The sequence below is a fragment of the Apis mellifera genome, linkage group LG13, assembly GCF_003254395.2.
Source record: "Apis mellifera strain DH4 linkage group LG13, Amel_HAv3.1, whole genome shotgun sequence".
Lineage (NCBI taxonomy): Eukaryota > Metazoa > Arthropoda > Insecta > Hymenoptera > Apidae > Apis > Apis mellifera.
In genome coordinates, this window is record NC_037650.1 from 6,385,828 (window position 1) to 6,410,818 (window position 24,991).

Genomic DNA, 24,991 nt, shown 5'->3' on the forward strand with positions numbered 1-24,991 from the left:
AAAAACAATCCAATTTTTTTTCCACCATACATTCCAACAATAATATTACACATATATTAATATACTATATTCATAACTTTTTATTCATTACCTATTTTATCCATAAATGTATACAATAGTGAAGTATACAAAAGTGAAAATGATAAGTAGTTTTCAAATTAAATTTCCAAAGTATAGGAAATTTTGATATATTAAAAAAAAATCATTTCGTAAGAGCAGGTAACAATTTACCGGAACACGATCCAAATCCAATTCTGTACCCATCACCGACACAGTAACCTGTAAAACAATGCTCGATTGTCAATAATCTCGTGGCTATATACATGTTAAATTATTCAAACGAAAGTAGCGAGCATACCGCGAATAATCACTTCGTCATCATCTTGTAGGAACTTCCGGCTGGTCCCATCTTTTAACAGTATGGGACGAGTGCCTTTCCAACTGAGCTCAAGCATGGAGCCAAAAGAATCAGCAGCCTGAAACGTGTAACAGGATTCGAATTTACGTTTTTTTTTACCATCTGGGCATCGATGATTTAATTGAAAAGGTAATGGGTTAAAAATTTTAGAGACACACCTCGCCACTTATCGTACCGGAAGCCATTAAATCACCTGGATTGATATTGCATCCGGTTACGGTGTGGTGAGCTAATTGTTGTTGGGGTGTCCAGTATTGGAATTTATAGTTACTGCGACAGACGGTTGTGACGGTACCGTTTGGAGCTAGAAAAAAATAATAAAAAAGTATGACACAATTTCTCCTTTTTTTTTTGTTTTTGTAAATAACAGTTTTCTTTTTTTTACGAAACGCTTACATTTAATGTCAACTTCTAATTTAATATCAAAGTTACAAGATTCATTGTGTTGTAAATAGGGGAATGGGGTTGGATTTTGGTGCACATTGGGTACTTTGAAAGGCTCTAGAGCTTCCATAGTGACTATCCATGGAGAAATGGTGGTTCCAAAATTTTTTGCACCGAAAGGTCCCAATGGAATGTATTCCCATTTTTGAATGTCTCTTGCTGTAATTTTTTTTTTTTTTTTTAATTGATCATATACTTTTATTTTGTTATTTATTATTAGTTGCGTCAAATTTACCACTCCAGTCGTTCATAGTAACCATTCCAAAAATATGATCGTAAGCTTTGGACGCTGGAACAGCGTCACCTAGATTTGTAGGTGGTCCTCCGACAAAGATAGCTACTTCCAATTCAAAGTCTACTAATCTTGAAGGGCCAAAAACTGGATCTGCATCCTCTATCGGAACTGTTTGACCTAGAGGTCTTCTTATCGGTGTTCCAGAAACGACCACTGAACTCGCTCTTCCATGATAAGCGACTGGTAAATGTTTCCTATGGATATGTATAATTATCATTATGATTAATTGATTAATTTAAAGCTGATTAATTACCAATTTGGCATCAGAGCATTTTCTTTTCCACGGAACATGATGCCCACATTTGTAGCATGGTAAATCGAGGAATAAAAATCTGTGTAATCACCAATTTTTGCTGGTAGATGCATTGTTGCTTCATTTTGTTTTACAAAGGCACTGAAAAAATAGAATAACCGTATAAAATATACGATTTTATTATTTTTAATTTTTATTGCAATTTTTATTTTACTTTGAACGAATATTAGATTCCTGCAAGGTTGGATTACTGATTGATAATAAGTCTTGAAGTTTGTTCCTGGCTTCTATCCAAGCGGATCTTCCCAAGGCCATAAAATCATTGAGATAATCACGACGAAATACATCTTGCTTGTTTTTTAATAATGGTCCATCGAATAGATGCGCAATAGCAGATAAATCTAAAATTTCCTCGCCTATTGCTACTCCTATTCTTTTTTGTGGCTGAAAAAGATTTGAAATTTATCTTAATACAGTATGTTACCAACATTCGATAATATAGTTTGACAGTAGGTATTATTGGTAAATTCAATTTTAAAAAATTTAAATTAAAAAAATAATCGATGATAATTTATTTATCAAACATTCCAAATGATTTTTTTTAACATTTCATTAATTAACGATTAATTTTGTTTGAAATTGATTAGAATATTCGCGTCTTTACAGTCTATTTTTACTATTCCAATCACTAGATGGCGCTTTACTGCACTAATAATAAACTAAAAATATTTTAGCTACGCCGAAAAAATTATTTTTAAAATCTATCGCGTAGTATATTAGTTATTTTTCACCATCACCTTACTATATCAAATGATCATAATAAAAAATATTTTTTTAAAATTTACATAACCTATAACTTTCCACGAATAATGTTACAATTCGATATACATTATTTCATATTACTTACATTATTTTTTGTAGAAAAAACACCGTAAGGAAGATTTTCAATTGGAAAATCACAATCTGAGGAATATTCCACAAAAGACTTCATGATCACGGTTATTTCACGCAACTGAGTTAAATCACTGCTTTAAAAGTTTCGTGTATATATATATATATGATAATGGTAGAGGCTTGTCAAGGTCGACTAACCACTATGAGATAATTTATTCATTTATTCCGTTTATGAACGAGCCTCTGGTCTAACTGGTTCCTAATTTTTTCCATCTTGTTTCTACTTTTTTATTAGAAACTTTCAATATCGACGAATTAATATACCATGTGTCTAGAGTCGAGCAATTCTTTATTACTTTTTTCATTTTATCTCTTCAAAATATTTCGTCTATTCATATTTTGTTATTTAACCAAAATGATATAATATTTCTAATATATTTAACTATATTTTAAATAATACATCAATTTTAATAGTCTATAAATTCATCAATAACTATTTTAAATAATTTTTTTGTATTGATGATAGGATACAAACAATAACACGTAACACTTATTGACAATTTGGGATAACAGCAGTTTATTAGACATTGATATACAGTGGATAATAGGGTCAATTAGATGATACTCGTCATAGAATCACGACGTGTCAGCGATCATCGCTACAACGCCACGTAGATCTTTACATAGTCCATATTCTTTCGCTCATTTTGTCGTCAAGGAGAGTTTTGCTCACACGTGTACGTACATGTATATATATATTTATTTATATATAATTTTCTTCTCATCTATTTTTATATATATATATATAAATGTACTCTCGTTTTCTTCTTTTTTTTTTCTTTGCTTAATTACGTACAATTTTATAATATAAGGATAGCTGCTCTGATTTTTTCTCTCTCTCTCTTTCTCTTTCTCTTTTTCATTTTTTGGAAGACGTCGGACTTTGTTGTTGCTTCAACTTAAGACTAATAATTAACGATAACGAGGTCAGGGTTGATGAGCCCTGGATCAATTTGATAAATCACAAGAAAAAGAATTGACCAACGTTAATTATACTTGTGCCGATTTCGTCTAGTGCTTTGGTTTGAAAATAAAAAAAAAAAAATTTATTAATTAGGTGCATCGAAAAGTACAACAGTGCATCGTGCAATATATCTGCTACTAGTGCATAGACATAAGAACTAAAGTGCATATGTGCAATAACGTATTAAATTACAATACAGTGTGTAACAATGATTTATAACAGCGTAAAGTATGCAATAACAATGTCACAGGAATGGAATATAACACTTTTTAATTACACGTTTTAAATCTCAAATAATTCTCACATCGATAAAATGGTGAACATATTCTATATATTTTCTTATTTACAAATTTTCGATTCTTCATGAGTAGATGGAGGAAATGGGCACAAGAATATACAAAACCGTAGTTAATTAACGGCACTGATATGGCGACCACTTACATTTACATTCACAACGATGTGAAATTCCTAAATTTGCCAAGTGTACGTGTATATTTGTATGCGGATTAAAGACTCGAGATTTCTACTTAGATAAATTCATTGCCTGTACAAATATATTATTTTTTTCCCCCCTCCCTCTCGCAAATCTTTGGTGTACGTGTGTATGTATATGTGTGCATGACGTTATATTATCATTTTTTTTTTTTTTTTAATTACGATAAAAATACAAGAGTGAATTCATCGAAGTAAAATCAGCCATTCAGTCGGCAATATCAACGACTGGTGATTAAAAAAATGTATAACGCCGATAAAATTGTAGACAATTAACAACAACGATTCGATAAAGTGTCTCTTCTGCAGGTATCGGTAATCATGGTCAGATGAATGGTTATTTGTTATCTCTTTCATTTCATAATTTTCTTTTCTTTTTTTTTCTTTTAAAAATACATACTCTCTGCCAACCTATATAATACTGTTTAATGCATCGTGATTTCGATTTTATATAACGATTCGAATCTTCTCTCTCTCCCTCTCTCTCTTTCGTCAATCTTAAATCGATGTATCGTTAAGATTGATCGTTAAAGATTGACTTAAATATCGACTCTACCAATTAAACAATATTGCATCGATCCTTTGCCTGTCTTAACACTTTAACATGATTCTCTGGATATTTTATGTTTTTTCCTACGCTTTCTCATATCTCGTTCGTTCGTTCTTGTGATTTCTCGTGAATATCTATCGACCTATCGGCTCGGTAAGTATCGACGGGAAAAGAAAGCGTTAAGTAAATTCGTAGATTTAATACAATAAATACATTTAGGTATCCTTTCTTAAATATATACCTAAATATTTTGTATTTACTTACATTTAAAGTAATCCTCATTCTTTACCTCGAGTGGCGAGTGAATCGAAAAAATCTATATAGAATTCATTCGGTTCTTAAGTGTTGCCTTTTATTCTCTTTATCGAACAGATTGAGATTTTTTTCGTCGTTTCTCACAGGGGCAAAATTATCGTAAATATTTTTATTCGTCCCATTTAAAAAAAGAAACAAATCTATACGATTAATGATTAATGTATTTTATTTTCAATCAATGAAACGAATCAATACGTGACAAGTGATGAGCTAACTAACGAACGATCGAATAGAATTCCTCTAAAAAGACGTGATAAACGCGTTTCGATAAACTATGAAAACTAATTTCTAAGAAGACTTCATCAACTATATAATAATAAGATCAGTTTCCAACAGTATATAAAGGTAATCGACGAACTAAATGACAACCGTTCGCACGAATACTTGAAAAAGCATGTACTTTCATGGGTTTGTGTTTTGTATTTTAAAATCTCAACGCTAAATATATATTTATATATGTATATATATATATATATATATATGTATATAATATACGCTTTGTTCTTCATATAATTATATATTTTTTTTTGTTTTAACGTTATATTTATACTTCTTTTTCTCCCCCAAGTTTCCTATATTAATAAATATTCTCTCTCTCTCTGTTTTGGTGAAACCCTTTGATAATAAATAATAACATACGTACATTTGTATAATAATAGATGCAGGCCATACCTCTTTCATTATAACGATCAATTTTGCAAACAATGATAAATAATCAATAATAAATAACAAATTTATTTTAATCATCTCAACGAATTAACGAGCAAAATGGATTGCAACTATCTAACCAGAGAAATTAAAGCTATCGTGATACCCATCATTATATTTCTTCTATATAAGTACTCCATTCCAAGTAAAAATATTTTGTACATTCTATCTCGTTCTATTCGAACGAATTCTTCTTTTTTATCTTCATTTCAATTTCCCTTTTTTCTTAAATTTTTATTCGCTTATTTGTTTATATTATCCAACTTGCGCCAGCTTGTAGAAGCTCGCGCAAATCTAATTGTTCGTTCGAGATCAATTTCGACTATATCTCTACAAATTCTGCAAGAAGTGGTAATAAATGAAACGGGACTGACCGTACGGAAATTGTGTGCATTCGTATGCATGTATCCTCTCGAGCAAGAAATAAAATTATCGATTTAAAAAAAGAAGGGACCGAATCGTTGACTATAAGCGTGATGATATATCTATACTTTACTATTGCTTCATTTTACGATGAAAACACATCGTTGCTATTCCTTCGTCTCCCTTCACCCTCTCTAAGAAAGTTACTTTTAGCGCTGAGAATGAGAACTAGTAACATTTACGGCCGGAAGCATCGCTAGAGCTTTTTTTTTTTTTTTAACTTGACTCTTTCGTTTCGTCACGGATATACGCTTACATCTAGAGAACTTACGTGCTATGAGTATCCTTTGATCTTCGGTTTGCTGCTTCGTAAATATGCTGAAGAAGCGCTTTTTTTTTTTTCCTTTTTCGTGCTACTCGATGATGATCACGCGACCCACCCCCTTCTCTCGTCAATTTCGAATAATAATCAAATTAAATATCGAAATCAAATATCGAAATATAATAATCTCCATCGATAGAGAAACAATATTAATTTAGCCATTTGATTTTCATTTCTCATGGTTGATGATAAAAGTAAATTATCATTAATCAAACGATATCGATTTATAATGGAAAGTTACCATTAAACCTGGAAAAGAGAAGAGAGCAGGTAGGTGGACGAGATGCTTAAATTATTAAGCATCATGATTGCGATTCTCGAATTTGACCTCCGGATTTTGTACACGTGATGAAACGCGGTTAAACTCCTGCTCGTTAATGAATTTCTAATATCAACAGGAATATTTCACTTTCGATATGGTGTCGAGATTTACATTAAATCGCGCCCCCTCGCGGTTGATTATGTAATTAATTAGAACAGGCAGGTTTCTTACAGATCGTGGCCTAACCGGTCCATTTCCGCCAGCAGAAAATCGACGTCCGCTTCCGTGACCGCGGCACTCGAGATGATATTTCTGAAGAAATTGGGTCGTCGATCGTCCGGCTGGTAACCTACCATCAGTGTGCCGGCTTGCATCATTCGGCCTTTCAAGATTGGACAGATCTGCGAACAGATTGTTTCCTTCTGTCGCTTCTTTCACTGTTGGCCAATTGTTATTATTATGTAAATCAGTGATAAAGAAGAGATCTAGAAGTATTACATTATTCACAAGAATAGTCAGAGCTTGGTCAAATTAATATTGGAATTCGTAATTGAGAAGTTTGATAATTGAAATACACAGGTTTAAAGATATTATTATTTGTAAAAGAAAAAGAGAATCAGAAGAGTTAGGATTTAATCTCACATCTGCCAAGATTTTGATTCTCTCCTGAGTGTGCGGCATGTTCCTAACGCGTGTTGGCAAATACCAGAAGCAGACGTTCACCATTTCGGGTTCTAGGATTAGATAATACTTGTCAGGCATCTGCTTGATCCTTCTCACCATGTACTCCGAAAGTTCCATCAGTCGATCCATGTGTTTCCCAAATCCTTCTGTACCCTATATCAAAAAAGAATTCTCTATCTCTCCGCAATCTTTTCTTTTTTCTTCTACCTTTCGTTTCCATTAAATTAAAACATAATTTTAATCGGTTATCTAACAAAATATATAATAAAATTATTTTCTTAATCCAATCTTCTTCGTGAAACAAATTTATTTTCCTATTTTTTCTTTCGTTTTCACGAGTCGAGAATAATTCTTCTTCGATCTATGCTATTTACCTTGGCTCGCCATTGCAACCAAAGTTTGAAGATGTCATTATGACGCCCGCATTGAATCACTTTATCTCCGGTATCGTACTTCACGTCGTACAGTTTGTCTGTCATGAACAAATACTCGGCTGACATTTGATTGCAGCTAATCAGCAAACCCTGGAAAATAAAGAGGCGAATGCATCGAGGAGGCGAGATGGGGATAGCCTCGTCTGTTGTCGCTCGGTTTTCCAGTTTTTCCAACACATTTTACACGGGACACAATGAGCGCACGTTTCGAGCTATGTTTGAGAAACTTTCTAATTGACAGGCGCGAGAAGAAACAAACGTGAGAGACGGGTCTCGGTCGATATGAGAACTCATGCGCAGGAAGAGGGAAACTGAGGGATATTGAATTTACAAAATGGCGACTGGTATCCTTCCACCCTACAGGTCGCCATTGTAACTCATGATTCTGCGATTTCGTACTCGTTGAATGTCCTCGTAAATCGAACGTTCTTTCTTCCATTTATTCTGCCATTTTACTACGTAATGAAAAAAAAAAAAATTGCAGTGAAAGGAATTCTGCTTTTACTTTTTAATAGGAAAATTAAGAAAATTATGCTTAGAAATGTGCACAAATTTAAGAAATTGTCAAAATTATATTGCCTTTCTTAACATTAGAATTGTCAAACTGTAATATATCTAATTTAAATACAATAGATGATTGTAATTCAATCGATATATAGAAATGTAATTAGTGAAGGGATCCATAGAAAAATTAGAAGAAAAGAAAAATGTTTAGAAAATCTCAATTGTTAATTCAAAAATCAACAACGATCAAAAACACCTGCAAGTTTCTTTTAATTTTGAACGTGAAATTCATTGAAATTTTTTAAAATTTACTCGAGCTGTGCTTACAAATTTCCAATTTGCAACAATTTCTTAAGCAGCCGATCGGCCAAACGTAACGATAACATATTAAGAATAAGGAAAGGAGCCCCCCTCGTTCGAAACGTTCCGCGGCAGCCGGTGCACGGAATTTTAATATCCGAGGGGGAAGTTCTGAGTCGGCAATATAACCACGCAGGCGTGCGGGGGCGAATAAACCCTCGTGCGGGCCACGGTCGGCAACATATGTTATCTCTTAGTTTAATTAAATTCCTGCAGTGCCGCGTTCCAACGCGTACGCGTCTCGGCCCCTCGGAATGCAGCCACCGTTGTGTCATCATCCTTACAGGAGACAGGAATTTCCGTCCACGGGATCTCGAGATGTCGATTTGTTCGCCAGGATGACACACATGCACGTGGAACGATTTTTACAATCGCGATAAGAAGACGAGCAGTAAGATCGATGTGAAAGTGACTTACGTCCTCCTTGAAGTGAATCGTCGAACATTGAAGCAACGCCCCCATGAGTTTGTGCGGGTTCCAGGTCACGGAATCGGCTCTGTGAACGATCGTTTTTTTTTTTTTTATGAAGAACATCATACATTTTTGTTAACCCCTTAAGGACCGAATTATTTTATTTGATATAAATCAAACTTGGATCGTTAAGGGGTTGAAAATGAAAGAATAAGAAATGATAATATAATAGTTTTTTATGAAAAATTTTTCTAAATATAAAGCATTTTATAAAGCGTATGGAATGAGCGATATAATTTTGAATAATTAAAAAGAGAACATTCTAAGATATCAAAGTAAATAAGTAATAAATATAAAGAAGTTTGAAGTTTTTTGTGATTCAATTTTTCGATTCAATAACAAGGGATACAATGAATCGAAGAGGTTGGAACAGATTTTATCCGCGATTTATCGAGAACGGGCGAAGGTGGCTGAGAAAGGCGGTCGAGCTCAGCTGGTCGTCAAACGTTTATCCACTCCCACTGGGACCAATAGGGGATAAAATATGAGTTATTTTCCCTCCACGCAGCGCGGGGGTCCATCAATTCGAGAGAAGAGCTATTAATATAGCCACGGGATTGGATTTAACCCTCTGCTCCTAAGAGACACACCCTTGCGGCAAAAACTCCTAACCCTTCTTAATCCGTGGCACAAAACGCGAGAACCTGTGTACTGCTTTGACACTAATTTCCTATGCGTTCAACAAGTGTCGCTCACCTTTCCATCAGAATAACTTATCGTGCAAGAATAAACGATATACGATTTTATTTTTAAATATAAAAATGCCCATGGTGAAATTCCAAATATTTTTAGAGCGAGATATATTTGTGTGTGTAACTTGGAAAGTAGTAGAAATAGAATAGATAAATTTCAGCGTTAATTATTGAGAAGCTTCACCCGTTTTGTTTAAATAGAGGTTAACTCGGCTCAAGTAGAATCAGGCGTGCACGTGCAGACAAGCGTGGCCGTCCGATGACAAACGTTATCGACACTTGGCAACTGACACATATATCGCGACACTATCCTTACTTGTCTGTCGACTGCTCTGTGGATGATGCGAGGGTACTCGAAGCAACCAGGAGAAGAGATCCGTGTCGGCGACAGCCGTTTGCCATTAGTCACTCTTCTGCATCCTCTTCAACCTTGTACGAGTTTATCGTAACGTTGTATCACCATCATTTTCACGAGCTTGTGTCATTCCAAATTTCATGCACTTCGCATCACAATTTCCATCACTTCACTCATACATGAATACACTTCGTAGTTGCACATTTAGCTTCAACTTTTATATTTTGTTGTTCAATTAACGAGTTATATAATTTTTGTTATCGAAAGATTGAAGAACGTGTTGCTCCACGTGTTCTAATTTTCCATTAGTTGAAAAAAAGGTATCGATAAAAGTGCGCATAATGCGTGGGCATAAAGCTCGAGTGATTAATGCGATTCGCAGCTGGGGTTGGCGCGTGCAGCGCCCTTCCGTTCACTCTTAAATTCATCCTAGGTGCCAACCCCAAAAGCCGCGCAATATATATCACGAGGGTTGCTAATTATCCATTACCACTTACGGAAAAGCTAAGCGCGAAAAAAAAAGAACTTGGTTTTCAATCGAAACTCAGTCAGATTCGAACAAAGAGAAAATTAATAATTCTTCGAGTGGGTATTCTGATTCTATTAAAATCAAAATTAGAAAAAGATACAAATAAAGAAAGAAATAGACTCTTTACAAAACAGAGACAATTCGCAACGATCGTCGAAAGAGTTCGGAATAACCGTGCTCCAGGGGATCGAGGATCGTGTAATTTGCATGAAAGCGTGTGTATACGAAGGAAAAATACACGTGAAAAGCATGGAAGCACGCGACAAAACTGTCGAATCCATCGAGAGAAGGACTTTCAACTTCACTTCCGCCTGCAGACCTCTCCTTCCTTCCTCAACCACCTTTTATGCGTAATCATTTCTGACTTTGTCGCGACGCTGGAATCACGATCTCCCTTTCCTTTCTGATCCTCCTTTTCGCGAGTCCGCGCCGTTCTGTTCGAGGGATGAACAACGAAGGGGGTGGGTTGGAGAGCGACAGAGAGAGAGAGACATTGAACGAGGAAAGCTCTGTTCCCTTTGTACGAGTTTAATCCAGCATTGTCGAGGCACGGTCTTTTATTTCAGACCCGCGGAAGGCACAGTACGATGCGGCGCCGCCGTCGATATATAAAGAGGAGAGTTCTGTTCTGCAAATGCGCTCCAGGGAACTGATCCAGCTGTTGCTCGTCCTTCGGATTTTTCGTTTGCCATTTTAATCAAGACCTTCGCAGGAAGGAAGTTCTGGGGGTACAGTCTGTGCAAGCAGGAAATCCACGACGATTGTGTACAGTGTGGAGGATTTTTGCTCGGATTTTTTTCTCACCAAGCTTTGTCAAAATCGAATTACTATGAACTATTGGTAAAAATAATTCCAAGTGAAAATAGTTTCAACTCGAAATTGTATGTTACAAAAAAGAATTGGTTTTGTAATACAGATATTGGAAAAATAATTAAAATTGGAAATAATATTTTGCAACGATGGTAGAAAGAAATTCTATGATTCGAATATTATTATAAAAATTTACAATACAAGAAAATGATAAATGTTAAAGATTCAATTTCATTCATTTGGCGACAAAGAATATTCATCTCGATAACTAGTCGCGAGTAGGAAGAGAAATATGCATGACAGCTATTGTTCGTGCATCTTTTGTAGCATACGTGTTGCTGTAATACTCCGTTGTTGCGGAAAAAATTTTCTAAATAAAAAATTCCGAGTAAATTCCAGGAAATTGGAAAGCAAGCCGACGCAAATATTCGACGTTACTCCGATGACTTTTCGAGCGAAAATGATTTTCTCGACAGGCCTCGTGCCACTTTTTTTCGGGTCACGGACTGTCTGGCGTTGAATGAAGGGAGCAGATGCGGCCGGATGCAAATCGTGGATTAATCTCGCCAACCCCATCCGAGCCACCCCCTGAATCGGCCTATCCCTGACCCCCAATTGCAGCACGAGGGGTCGGACATCACTCGCCTCCGCGATTCTGTATGCGAAAGTTCGCATGTGTCGAGGACAGGAGTCACTCCTTTCCACTCCGTCCCCTCGATTCCATGGATTACGATACTGTCGAGAAATTGCCGACAGGTATTTTCTTTCCGCGTCGATTAATTTATCCGAATTATTTCCAATTGTGTCCAGATTATTATAGATTAATTAGTCGAGAAAGTTTGCGAGTAGTCAAACAATAATAATACTTTGAAAAGAAGATGAAGCCAATTCTTAAAATTCTAATAAGTTTTTTTTCTTTATTCTTTAAATATAAGTATAATAACGAAGAGAAAAGATTGTTAATATTCCATAGAATTAAAATCAGAGTTTGAAGTTTGATTAATTTCGTACGATTGTTCTTGCTAAATTTAATTAATAGATGAAGTCTACCAATTTCTATTCTCAGTTCTCTATTCGTATGCAAACTGACTTTTCTTAAGTTTAAAGCGTCTCGTTCTCGACCCAGGAAGGACTTTATCTTGGAAGAAACTTTATCGATTTTATCCACATTGTGTGTGTGTATACTTCGTTTCCGAGTGACTCCATCAAACTAAGCCTCAATAAACTATAAAGTACGAGGATTAAGCCACCCTTCTATTGAACACGTGTGGAGGTGTTTCTGATTGATCGAAAAGCTATATCTTAAGGAGAAGATTGAACAGTTTGAGGGTGAAGATGTATCGCATTTTTACAAAGATAGTTCAAACGAATTATTCTCTTTTTTTTTTTCTTTCACTCACCGTTCGATGCCTGTCATTCGAGGATGCCTGTATTTCCTCGAGAGAAGCAGTCCACCACCCCAAGCCGCCTGGAGAAGAAAATATTTTGTAAAATGAATAAAGAAACCGAAGAACTGTATTAAAAACTTCGTCTAAGTTTTGACTTCGAGCAAAGCCCAGATTTTCCGAATTTTCCCCTAATTTAACCGATCGAAACACTGGCCGTCGACTAGATGACGCTTCTCACATTTATTATTTACGTTAAGGCTCTTAGGCATTTGGCATTTATCGTTCGAACGTTGAACGCAGATTTGAATAATCTGTCTAAGCTAAGTGGAATTCTCTGTTCTCCCTTTCTAACTTCGAAACACCTGTCATCCTCGATTTTGTTACTACACTGATCGATTAAATGATATTGTCTTATATCGCTTTATTATTAAAAAATTAAAGAATGTTCTAGAAACTTACGTCGATGTGCAGCCAGAGCTTGTGTCTCTGGCATATATCAGCGATTTCTGGAATAGGATCGAACGCTCCAATGACGGTCGTTCCTGCGGTAGCGTTCACGAAGAAGGGGATGTGTCCTTTGGCCTTGCGTTCAAGAATTAAATCTTCCAGTTTCGAAGGAATCATCCGGCCTCGATCGTCGCTAGGAACCATCACGCAGTTGTCCGTCCCCAATCCGCAGACAGCGGCGCACGATTTCACCGAATAATGGCACTGTTCGCACAAAAATAAATAAAAATTTCGAACATTCATTTTCCTTTATTTTTCCTCCAGAATTAAAAAAGGAAAAAAACAAGTTTTTATTTCGATGATTTCATAATTCCATTATCTATAACTCTATATCTCAAGAGATAAGTAAGATAACACGTCGTTTTATATAAGAAATCGGAAGTTTATCTGCAGATAAGATAGCGCAAAGGCGATAAGTGGAGCAAAACGTACCTGGTCAGACGTGAACATAACCAGCTGTCCACCCACCGCGGAGAGGCCCCGCTCTTTGTACATGGGGAACATTTTATGCCTGGCAGCGAGAAACGCGTATAGATTACTGATGGAACCTCCTGGGGCAAGGATGGAGTCGCCACCGCTCCAACCGATCAGTTCCCTCATCTTCTGAAGCACCACGTGCTCCATCAGTATGAACACCGGCGCGATTTCGTAGGTGAACATGTTGGTATTAGCCGTCGCTGTCAACCATTCGCCAGCCATCGAGACGAGGTCCAGACCGCAGGATAATTGATTGAAAAAATGTGGATGACCTAAGGAAGAACCAAGAGAGAAAAGAATCATCGAATCAATTTATCTTTCCACACAATTCTAGAGATTAAATATCTTTTCATTGTCGATTGTGATTTGCGAAACAATCGTTATAGAAGAGAAACGGGTTCAAATTAATCGTTTTCTATTTTGAATCAAGGGTACAGCGGTTCTAATTCCTTTGAAATCCGTGATTGTTCGAAGACGATTCTTAATGGTAGGGTAATTAATAACAGTGACGTGGCACGTGGCCAAAAATTATATTATATAGTGTAGATTCGTGGCAATGGCAGTGAGGTCGAAAGGCACATGGATGGAAAGAGGGAAGAGAGCTTTAAGCCGCTCTCTGAGTACGTTGTCATCCGCTCTGCTGAACATCGCGCCAGGATCAGGGTTAATGCTTCTCGTTCGATGGGAGCCTGCCTTCTGATGCAGGCGGGAGGGTACAAGCGCTAGTGTTTCTCGCTTGTGAGAAACTTTAATGTTTCTCCTTGCTATATTTCCTTTTTTTTATTATTATAATTTGTTTTGTATTAAGAATTAACAAGAAATCAATTTAGATATTATTATTTAGATAGGAAAAAAATATTTTTGCAAAGTAAAATTGGAGGATCACAACGAAGAATGGTTTGTGTTAAAAATTGAACCAATTTTGTAAATTTTAAACATCAAGAAGAGATGTCTGTGCAATATAGAAGTCGTAAAAAAAAACGTAATGAAAAGATTTATATTCATGGGTTTTTTTTTAACAATAGATACCATATTTATGCTCGAAATTTATGCTTTCCATGATGCAGGATTTTTTTGCCCACCCTTACAGCCTACATCCTATCATTCTCTTAAATAACGTAGATCCCTTGATCCCGAGAATTGATGGATTCACTCCATTGAATATCCGGCCACGAAAAGACTTTTTCCCCCGAGTGCACGATAACCTTTGATAACCAAACGGCCATATTCGGTTTTCCGGGCGAAACCTCCAGAGTCGCGTTACGTTCTTTCGATAAATACCCTCGGTAGTAAGACCAAACACTAAGAGAATGAGAGAGAGAGAAAGAGAAAGTTTCGTGAGAGGGTGGTGTCTGGACATTTTAATCTCACGGTATTAGTGATTGATTGACGTGTGACGCTAAACTATTGGGGGTCTAAGTGTTCCCCTTGTAACATCTGGATTTCTAACTTGAGATCGTAATTTTCCTTGGGATCAGGAATCGAAATCACAATTTCTTATCTTTTTCCAATACATTAATACTCAAATCTTGAAATATTTCTTATAAAATTTAAATAACTCAATTACACCTTCTTTCTTAAGTTTCAATTTTTCAAGCCATCTCAAAACTGAATTATCTCTCAAGAGATCAATAATCCAGATAATCGTATCCATAATTTTTTATCATTTTTTACCTTTTTCTTTCCTGAAATTCTAACACTGTAGAATTCAATCACTGGCATCGTGTATATCTGGACGTCTATAAAAAGCCTCCACCCCAGAAGGCGATATCGGGCAGCGGTATCTGGAGCCGTTTGTCGCGGTGTTATTCGCAATTATCTTGGTCCGTGGATCGTGGCACGCGTCCGGTTCTGGGGGTGTGCAACAAGACGTCTCCCTTCCCTGCCCCACCCCCGATTTTTCCAAGAGCACCGAGGGTCGATGGTCCGAGGAGCCCGCATTTTGCGCGTCACACGCGTCGCTGCGCGACTAGATTGTTTGCAGAGGCTCTCAAATCACGAGGAGAACTCAGGAAAAACAAACTGTTTCGACCAGCTGGCGAGATTATCCATTGTACGCCATCATCCGTTGCAAATGTATTTTATAGCTCATTTACATCCACGTTAGATAAATCGAGGGTACAAGTTTCCAGCATGGCTCGTTTCTTAGATGAAATTTTTTTACAAAATAAATACGAAGAACAAATTTGGAGGGAAGGGGGAAAATAGAAGATCGTCTTAATGGATATTGCCAAAGTTTCTATTGGAAAATTTTTTAGAGACGAGATTCTAAACGTTCTAAAAATTGGTGCTTTATTATGAGAATGTTCAAGGAAATTCAATGTAACAATGATGGAATTGGGGGTATTTGTGTAATTTGAAGGAAGATAGAAAAAACAAACGCACGAGAGTGCAACGTGCGAATCGAGATAAGCCAGGCAGGTTGGCGTATTATGCAGATTTAAGGGTATGTTAATTCTGCATGGAGTTGCAGGGATTTTCGAACCAGATCCCCTTAGACTCGTTCCCAACGCCGCGGAGTAATGGCAAAATAGAGGATAACCTCTTAAAACTAATGGAGAGCGATCTTCTTTTTCTGCGAGGCCGATCTCTTTCACATTTACAAAATAATTTACAACATTATATTTTATTTAATTTTAAAAAGATATTCGTCATTGGATTTGTGTTAAATTAAATTCCTAATATTGTCTGTTAACAGGTTCTTTGTTTAACTTGTTGAAAGATATTATTCACAAATATCAATGAATTTTCTATCACGTTTATAAGTCGACATATGAGAGTAAACTTGTTATAGATACGATACTATGGATTCCACGATTTGTTTCTTTCACTGGATTGCTTTTACGAGCAATTACAATGTTTGAGGGTATCATTTTCCGACTAATTTGCCCTCTTTCCCCGCATCGAGAAGAGAAAGGGAACAACGTGGAGAACCTGCTCGACGCAGATCAAGGTAATATATTATAGGGCTTACGATTTGTATGAAGAGAAGTGTGTAACCCAGACTTAACATTAATGCCGTGCAATCAATCATACAGGAAAAAGAAACCATTTCGAATGTCTGAACTCAAATAACGATGGAAGAAAATTAATAACACACTTCGCGTTCCATGTTCATATTCATTATTTCGTTGTCGAAATATCTATCATTGGCAATTTGATAAAATTTTTATTCCTTCATTATTTGGATATAATTACCAGAAACAATTAATATTTTAAACAAAAATCTTTTGTTGCCTTTTCTTCTCCATTCACCGCGTTTGTCGTTGGTGTTACGATATTTGGATAGCCATGATTTTCATCGCCGATGAATTCCATTCATGGTGAGAATACCGATCGAATGACGTAACAACTTGTGCGTTCCGTGACGAAACGATTTCTACATTCCACGGCTAGCTATCGATATCAATTTAAATTCCAATGGGTGTACCCGGTGCGTCCGCGGCGAAAGCTCGATGAAGGGTTCACCCGATCGTGTGCGCTCCCCTCCTCCTCCTCCTCCTCTTCTCCTATCGTCCGCCCCTATTTACTATTTCCCTCGATCCCACCGAGGGAAAATCGTGTAGAAATGGCTCTTAATTACACCGATCCTATTGAATTCACCACTCTGCCCAGTGGTGCCACGTGCACTAACGCTACAACCGTGTTTTTCGATGAGCACAGTTTGTATTCTTCTTTCCCGTGCTTTTTCCCCTTTCGAATTCCGATAGTTTTCATCCTCTGATTCGAAAGAAAAAACGGGATCCTAATTTCGGCAACGGGAGTCGAAGTTTTTCATGGAAAATTAAAGATTGAAAATTGAAAAACGATTTTCTTCTTTTTCTTCTCCTTTTTTTTGTAATCTTGCCAAGTCTTATGTACTATTGGAAATTTCTTTAGATGTGAGAATCCTGTTTTCCAGGTCGAACTAACTGGAGCATCTGTTTCCGATATCGACGAGTTTCGAAGGAAACGTGCAGTCCTTCCCCAGACATTGAAATTTCCAATCTTCGTGGTTGAACAGCTTTCTCGATAAACAAGAATCAATCACAACGTCGATATATCCAGCTGTATCGCAATTAATCTCGTTGTTAATCAATATTAATTTATTCCATGATTTTCGGATACGGAGTAATGGAAATTCCACAAACTTATTCCTAATTTCACATTTTATTTTTAAAGTATTCTAAAAATATTCTCATAAATAATTTCTATTCTTAAAACCTTCAGATATCTTTTCTCCTCTTACCATATTTCAAAAGACTATCGTCACCTTATCATCCAGCAACCCCAAAAAAATATTTTCCAAACGTATCTCCTATCAATCGATTCCATAGCAGAAGGGAGGATGCCTTCCTTTTTTCATGGTTTCGATGACTATGGTCAGATGCTATGTTACCAGAAGGGACTGTCTCGTCGACTGGCACGTAATCTAATAACGAGTTTTTGTCCGTATATACGCGGTGCACGCGTCTTTCTATACACAAGGGTGGCTCGTCACCATCGACTCTCGCTACCAGACAAGCCTGATTCCTGGCCTAAGTTCGGTTAGCCCTCTTCCATTGTGCATTAGCATCTATTCAACCTGGTAATCGAATCCTGGCCGAGATAGCGAACTTTCGTGGGGGATTTGCGGTTGACTTTTGGCGTTTCCTCGATCGAAAGCCTCGATGAATTCGCCACTGGCCGAATTAATACATTTCGTGCATGGCTCGCGCGATTCGAAATTTTTTCTCACGGATTTAGAAAATTCAATTCAATACAAAAAATTTCACGTTTCAGAATTATTGAAAATCTTCAATCAGAGTCCTGAAATTTGCAATTCGATTTAATAAAAATAAAGTTAGAGAGTTAAAAAGTTTTCGGGTTTAATTTCCTATTTTTCTATTCTCTTTATTTACGAAAGATCATAGAAATTTCAAGTGAAAACTGTTTCATTTTTCGTTCCAAAGGAGAAGCGACTTAGATGGTGTACGCAGATACCGCGCAGCTTTTTTATTTCAGTTACCCTCGCTCATTTATCACGTGCACGAGGGCAATGTGTATATTTCGTGGGGTTGGAGCCTGCGGAAATGCTGAAAGTGTCTCTAGCCACCTTATCTCCGCCCCTAGAGCGCGTATGCTAAATTGAATATGAAATTACGTGGCTTATCGCCCTCCCAAATGCAAGGAAATGCGATAGTACAGTGTTAAACGGTTCCCTGCTAGACATCATCCTCCGAATTCCCTCCAGTTTTTCCCTCAGATAATTTTCATCGTCGATTTAGAAACATCATTTAATCCTTCTTAACTCTTTTATTTTTATTTTATAATTTTTTAAATTTAAAATTCATAGATTAATTAATTTAATTCTGATGTATTAACACAACTTTAATTAATCAACTTTTTTAAGTTTAAGATTCTAATTTTAAGATTAATTAATTAAAATTCTTTAAATATGGGCGTTAAAATTTACCTGTTTTAACTTGGTACTTCAAGGTGGTCGAACAATCTATGAGAAGTTGCTGAAGAGTCAAGCCAGAATCGGGAATTTCGAGGTCCAGGAGACGCATCATGTCGGAGGGATGATGAAAATCGAGCACTTTCGCGTTTCTGTCATTCGTGGACTTGATAAAATCCAACAGAATGTCCACCACCTTCATCAGGAACTCCCTGGTCGCTGGATAACCTTCGGCATTGTGCGGCAGGATATCTGAGAGCAATAAAAATTCAAAATTCGAATAATAGACACCCGATTATCCTTCAAATCACTGTTTGTTCCCTTAGTATCTTCAAAATTATGACGAAGAAGACTTGACGTTACCTCTTCCTTCTTTTCTCAGGACAAATTTTTTATTTTTTAAATTTTATAATTTCGAAGATGTTAAGATAACAAGTTCTTGTTTCACGCAAGCAACCACATTAAATTTGATCGTAAAAAAATTAATGATAGGCTAAATTATCTACTGATGACTCTCTAATTGTTATAATCAAGTGAAATCTCTTCTACAGCGACACCGATCGATTTAATACCGTTTCAATTAAGCCTTCCTTTTTTTTTTTTTTATTATTTCGTGTGCCCTTCGACCTACCGCCACGGCTCTCTCCATCCCAGAAAACGTCAATTATTAGAATGATTTCACCTCATCAAACAATTGAAAGTATAGACCTATATTGACACACTCTCACTTGTTTGGTGGGATGACACCATCTCACTTCTTCGTCCTCTTCCTCATCTTCCTCGTCGTCTTCCTCTTCTTCTTCGTGTCTTATGTCGGTGATGACTCGTTTCGCTGTTCGAAAAGTTTCCATGCAATCGCATAACACACACGTCACAACATTGAATGAAAATGCTTAAGAGAGAAGCGTGACATACAACGATAACTCAAGAATAAATATTTGAAAAATATAGATTTGTCCCGAAAAAGAAAAAGAATGATGGAATATTCGAGATTATTTCAAGATGATTTTTCTTTGCTCTGCTTTGATGAAGAAAAAATATTTACAGTGGGACATTTCAATGTGCTTGTGGTAAATCCTTGGTAAATTGAACTGTCCTTTAGTCGCAACGTAACCATAAAATATACCGTAAACCACCCTTCTTTTCCCATTGCATTAAGAAGATCCTATGGATAAACAGACTCTGCTCTATTCAGTATTCGTGTCTTAAAGTTTCCGTCTCTTTATTTTAAGGAATAATGAATTTTTTTTTTAAGAAAGAATTTTTCTTCCTCCTTCTCCTATCGCGTAAAAATTTTTAGAAGAATTAACAAAGAAAGGATAAACGAACAACTATTTAACAAAATTTAAGACACGTCGTCGTCTTAAAATATTTTCTTTTTTTTTAAAAATATTTTAAGATATTTTAAGAGTTTCGTCCAAGAAAAAAATAGAAGACTACCACTATCAAAAGACAAGTGTATTTTTCAATAATCACGAGAACGATGAATGAGAATCGAATGGGAAAGAAGGGTGCGTGGAATGGTGAATCGTTCTGAGCCCATGGTTAGACAAGAGAAATCCCTGGCTTCCAAGGGCTCTGCTTCGGCTAATCCACCTCTATCAATCTAACGTCCAAAAAAAGACTGTCAGAGTCTTCTTTTTTTTTCAAGCATTGTAAAAGTTTCGATGGATCCAAATGATCGAGACCAAAGTAAATACTTTTATTCGATCGACGATTAAATTAACACACACACACAACAATTGATAAGTTGAATTGTATATCGAATCACGCAAGAAGCGAAGCAACGAATACATGCAATTTCAACAGGATGAATTACAGATTCCATCTACGTGGAACTCGTGCGTCATTTGGCACCAGATGCATCGAACCCTCTATTCGTAGGTTTAATCAAAGCTCCTTCTAGGGGTTGTTACACGTGGCAATTAGTTCCAGCGATTTATAAGCGGGATTACGAGGTTAATTTATAGTAACGAGCGGGAAAGAGGTTGCTCCAATCTTTGAAGAAACGTTTTCCTCGTTTCGTTTTCAATCCTGACAAATTTTTTTCTTTACTCCAATTTCTTTACTTCATGATTTTAACTAGAAATTAACCGAATAAAAATTAATAATAATTAAAAGCATTAATGACAAAATTAAGAGAATTTGACAGCTACGATTTTTTGGAAAGTAATTCTAAAATTCTTTGGCCGATATTTCTTAATTTTTTATTCTTTTTTATTATATTTTAAATTTAATTTATATGCACAACTCTTATCGTTATTCTACAGTTGGTAAAACGTAAACAGATTCCCTACAACAAACCCTTCCGCCCTTTCTGCGGCGTGTAATCTGTCCTCAGCCACTCGTCGCCTACGAGCCTCTTCAGGCCAATTCTAAATCCTCTATTATTATGCACCCTTCCGATCCGCGAGCTTCGCGAAATCAGGACAATATTGTGACTCCTGGATTTCATTCTCGGGAAGCCAGAGGCTTCAGAGTCCGGATACACGAGGGAAACGATTCGATATAGAACGATAATTTGCTTGGATTCGTGGTGAGACGAGACAATCAGTGAGATAAGTAGATAAACCGTACGTGGTCGGACAAGTAAAAATGGATCGTGCAGGAGAATAGGTCTTGTTTTGTGAGCTGTAACGTTGACGTGCGTTGCAGATTATATATTATAATTTATAGATTTAATGAATAAATATAATATATAGATAGAAATATAGAGTTTAAACGAGTTTATAAAAATTCCATGCTGTTTTGACGCTTACAATGTCTTACAATGTCCAGAGCATGCTGGATGATGTCGAAAATATTTTTAAAAGGAGCAATCTTTACACTCACCCGAATATTTCAAGTTACAGTGCTCTTTGGAGAGCGAGTAGGTATTTTCAGAGCTCATTAGTCTGGTTGGTGAATGTGTCCTGGCGAAATTCTGAAATTCACAAGGTAAATTTGTATCAGTGAATTCGACGAACATTGGTACAACATTTATTACTGACATTCCATACAGAATAATAAATTATAAAGTAAATTTCTTCGAAAATTCTCGTCGAAGAAAGAAAATTCCTTTCGGGCAATCGTCTTCCTTAATCCTTTCATTCCCAAATTATTTGTCTATAATCTTTAACTTTTGATAAATACAGGATTTTATAAAATTTCTATAATTGAAGTCTGGAAACGAAAGGATTAACGAGGAAAGTAATAAGAAAAGGAACGAAAGAAACGAAGTAAAAGAAGAGTTATGGTTTGACGTAGCAATAAACGATGAAGAAAATGAAGAGAAACAAAGACAGATATGAAGAGAAAGACAGGATGAATGACGTGCAGCGAGATGGAATGCCTTACATATAAGTATTCCTTGATCGCTGTGATTTTAGTGCCGATCATTTGCACATTGTCCATGTCTCTGCTTGTGCCCCTCGCCTCAGTTCCTACAACAATCAACAACAGTGTCCGCTTCAGTGTTGAGCTTCTTTCAACTTTCGTGCTTCTTTTATTATTTCTTATTATTATTATTATTATTATTTTCTTGTATTATTATTATTATTATTATTATCCAGTAAGAGCTTGACAGAAATTGCACAACTGCGAAGCGAGAATTAAAACGCCGAAGGAACACGGCAGGCCGAGCGACCAAAGAAACATGGACAGAGAGCATTTTGTTCATTTTGTTCATTCTGTATTCTTTTCTTTCTCGTTTCCTTCCACATCTTAAAAAATTCTCGATTTTTCGATTCTCGAGAAATTTCTATATCGATATCGTTGCTCTCTGAACCGATCGACTGGTCCTTGGAGCGTAAAAAAGGTAAAACGACAGATCGTCCTGAAGAGAGATCAGATCACATCAACTCTGATTAAACAGAGTTATTAAAAATTGTAGATAAATTATCGTATACAATAATTATCGTGCAGCTTTTCGTTCAATTTTTAGAGAAAACTATTAGTATCCATGAACTGTTGATAATATTTTTAATCCAATATTAAAAAATATAAGACTAAAAAAAAAAAGAAAATAAGAAAAAATAAGAAAAAATCTTGGAAGCATTGCTTATCATTCAATATCTCGTACAATGGAGAAAGCTAAATGCAAAAGCTAATATGAAAAGCGAATCGATCCGAAACGATCCATGTGTCCAAAAGTTCCTCAATGCCATCAGCAGGAATGAAGCGAGAATGAGGAATGCGTGAAAGCGACAAGAATAAATAATCTAAACCCAAAGAATCGAAAGGATTTCGAAGAAATACCCCAAGTTTATCAAAATTACATTTCCAATTCTCCCTTTCCAAAAATTCGTTTTCAAAAATCTCCAAAAACCCTTTCGATCATCGGGAAACGGATGGACGATGACAGGGAAAAAGAGGGGTTGCAACTAAACCGTTCCTATCCAAATATAATCACTCACCAATTCCTTCGTATCACCTCGAAGGGGGTTGATCCTCGCTCGTCTCGCTCACTCTCGCTCAAACAAACAGGGGATGGAATCGGTCCTAACTGAGTGTAAGAACTCGTGGATGGAACGACGGTAGACCGTGGTGGAAGCGACGACGGGCTTCGGGGTGGTTTCCAAGGGACTGCTTCCAGCCGAAAACGCCTGGACGACTCTCGAGCCTCGGCCTGACTCGGCCTGCCTCGAGTCTGGCTGACCCAGTTTCTCTCTCTCGTGCAACCCACGCACCCTACCCTCCACCTGGCGGGGGTTGTTTTTGCGTGGGCGGGGCGACGAAACCCTCTGTGCACGGGCGCTCGGGGTGCTGTGGCACGGGGGTGGCCCGCGTAGGCGTGTCGAACCTCGGCCAATCCCCGTTCGAACGTCACACTGACGTCAGAGAGGATAGTGTGACGTATCGCTCTCCACGCTTTATCTGTTTCCTCCGGCCCTCGAGATACATCGAGGCATCATCTCGCGCGGTTCTCGCCGCAAGGGAATGCTGCACCCCTTGTCTCCTTTTATACGTTTACGAATGCGCTCCCTAGGTGGAACCGGATCGGCTCCAAGAGGGCTACTTAGCCGCGAAATCTCCGGCACGCTTAGCCGAAATACCCGCGTTATTCGGGGTGGCGAGGACAGTGGAATTCTTGGAGGATGATGGTGATGATTTCGGGTGTAGCTTTCCGATCGGCGATGTTGAAATTATTTCTGGTATTATTACTTGTGGGTGAAATTGAGTAATTGTAAATTAATTTGGGCGAAAAATGCACGTTGGTAGATCAATTCTTTTTGATTTCCGTTGATTTCTTTCGACTGAACGATTGGAAATACGAGGAATCGTTGGAATAATAGTAATCATAGTTGGAATAGAAATTGCGTCCTAGAATATCGAGTATTCGCGGAGGATCTCGAGAAATTCAAATTATCTGTTTAAAAAGAATTGAAAACCTTCTAAGAATTTCTGATTCGTTTCGATTCGCGGAGAGTCGAACGTAGAGAATTTTTCTGGGATGGAAAAACGATGGAACGTGAATGGAGAGGATGGTGAAAAAAAGAAAAATCTCTGATCACCGATTTCTTTTCGCGAAAAATATCGCGACGCATGCTCGTTTCCACTCACGTTTCCATTCTCGTTTCCACTCTTGTTTCCACTCTCGTTTCCTCCGCGGGGGTTGAGAACTTTGCAACTGAAAGAAAGGAGGGAGAAAGAGAAAAGCAAAGAGAGAGAGAGAAAGAGACAGTGGAAACAAAGACGTAACGAGAATGAAAAACAGAGGAGGAGGAAGAAACAGAGAGGCAGAGGAGGTGGGAAGGGGTAGGAAGGACAAAATGGACGGCAGCCAATCGGATGGCGAGGCAAAATGGCCGACAGTGAATTTAATCAATACTTCCTCCGTCCTTCGTGAGAGGGTGGAGGACAGGGCAAGACCCAGAAAGTGCCAGGGACGTAACAACTCGTTCTCGAGTGTATTTAATCGCATAGTCGAGGTCGATACACCTTCTCCTCTTCCCGTACGTTTTTCAGACACCGCCGGATAAT

At 37.1% G+C, this 24,991-nt stretch overlaps 2 protein-coding genes and 1 non-coding gene across 5 annotated transcripts; all 3 read right to left on the reverse strand.

Moving 5' to 3' along the window:
* Positions 1-56: 56 nt before the first annotated feature.
* Positions 57-2,474, reverse strand: LOC552210 (fumarylacetoacetase). Its single transcript, XM_026444830.1, has 8 exons — positions 2,318-2,474; positions 1,625-1,854; positions 1,411-1,551; positions 1,098-1,351; positions 815-1,021; positions 577-722; positions 359-476; positions 57-279 (listed from the first exon to the last, which is right to left on the reverse strand). The coding sequence occupies exons 1-8, from the start codon at positions 2,399-2,401 to the stop codon at positions 203-205; spliced, it is 1,257 nt and encodes a 418-aa protein (XP_026300615.1). The 5' UTR covers positions 2,402-2,474; the 3' UTR covers positions 57-202.
* A 3,126-nt stretch (positions 2,475-5,600) lies between these two features.
* Positions 5,601-23,670, reverse strand: LOC408432 (glutamate decarboxylase). 3 transcript variants are annotated; one of them, XM_391979.7, is made up of 11 exons: positions 23,425-23,670; positions 22,367-22,452; positions 21,863-21,953; positions 19,046-19,282; positions 13,567-13,883; positions 13,087-13,338; positions 12,640-12,707; positions 8,800-8,878; positions 7,459-7,608; positions 7,043-7,237; positions 6,628-6,801 (listed from the first exon to the last, which is right to left on the reverse strand). In XM_391979.7, exons 2-11 carry the CDS (start codon positions 22,421-22,423, stop codon positions 6,628-6,630), a joined length of 1,620 nt encoding a protein of 539 aa, XP_391979.3. In that variant the 5' UTR covers positions 22,424-22,452; positions 23,425-23,670. The 3 variants fall into 3 exon arrangements, with proteins under 3 accessions (XP_026300614.1, XP_391979.3, XP_006560386.1); XM_026444829.1 differs by lacking the exon at positions 23,425-23,670 and having other exon boundaries at positions 5,601-6,801; positions 22,367-22,423; XM_006560323.3 differs by lacking the exon at positions 22,367-22,452 and having other exon boundaries at positions 23,425-23,669.
* On the reverse strand, positions 19,682-19,799 carry Mir3783 (microRNA 3783). The gene has a single exon (NR_039481.1). It is a non-coding gene; the product is annotated as a microRNA 3783 (primary transcript).
* Positions 23,671-24,991: the final 1,321 nt, after the last annotated feature.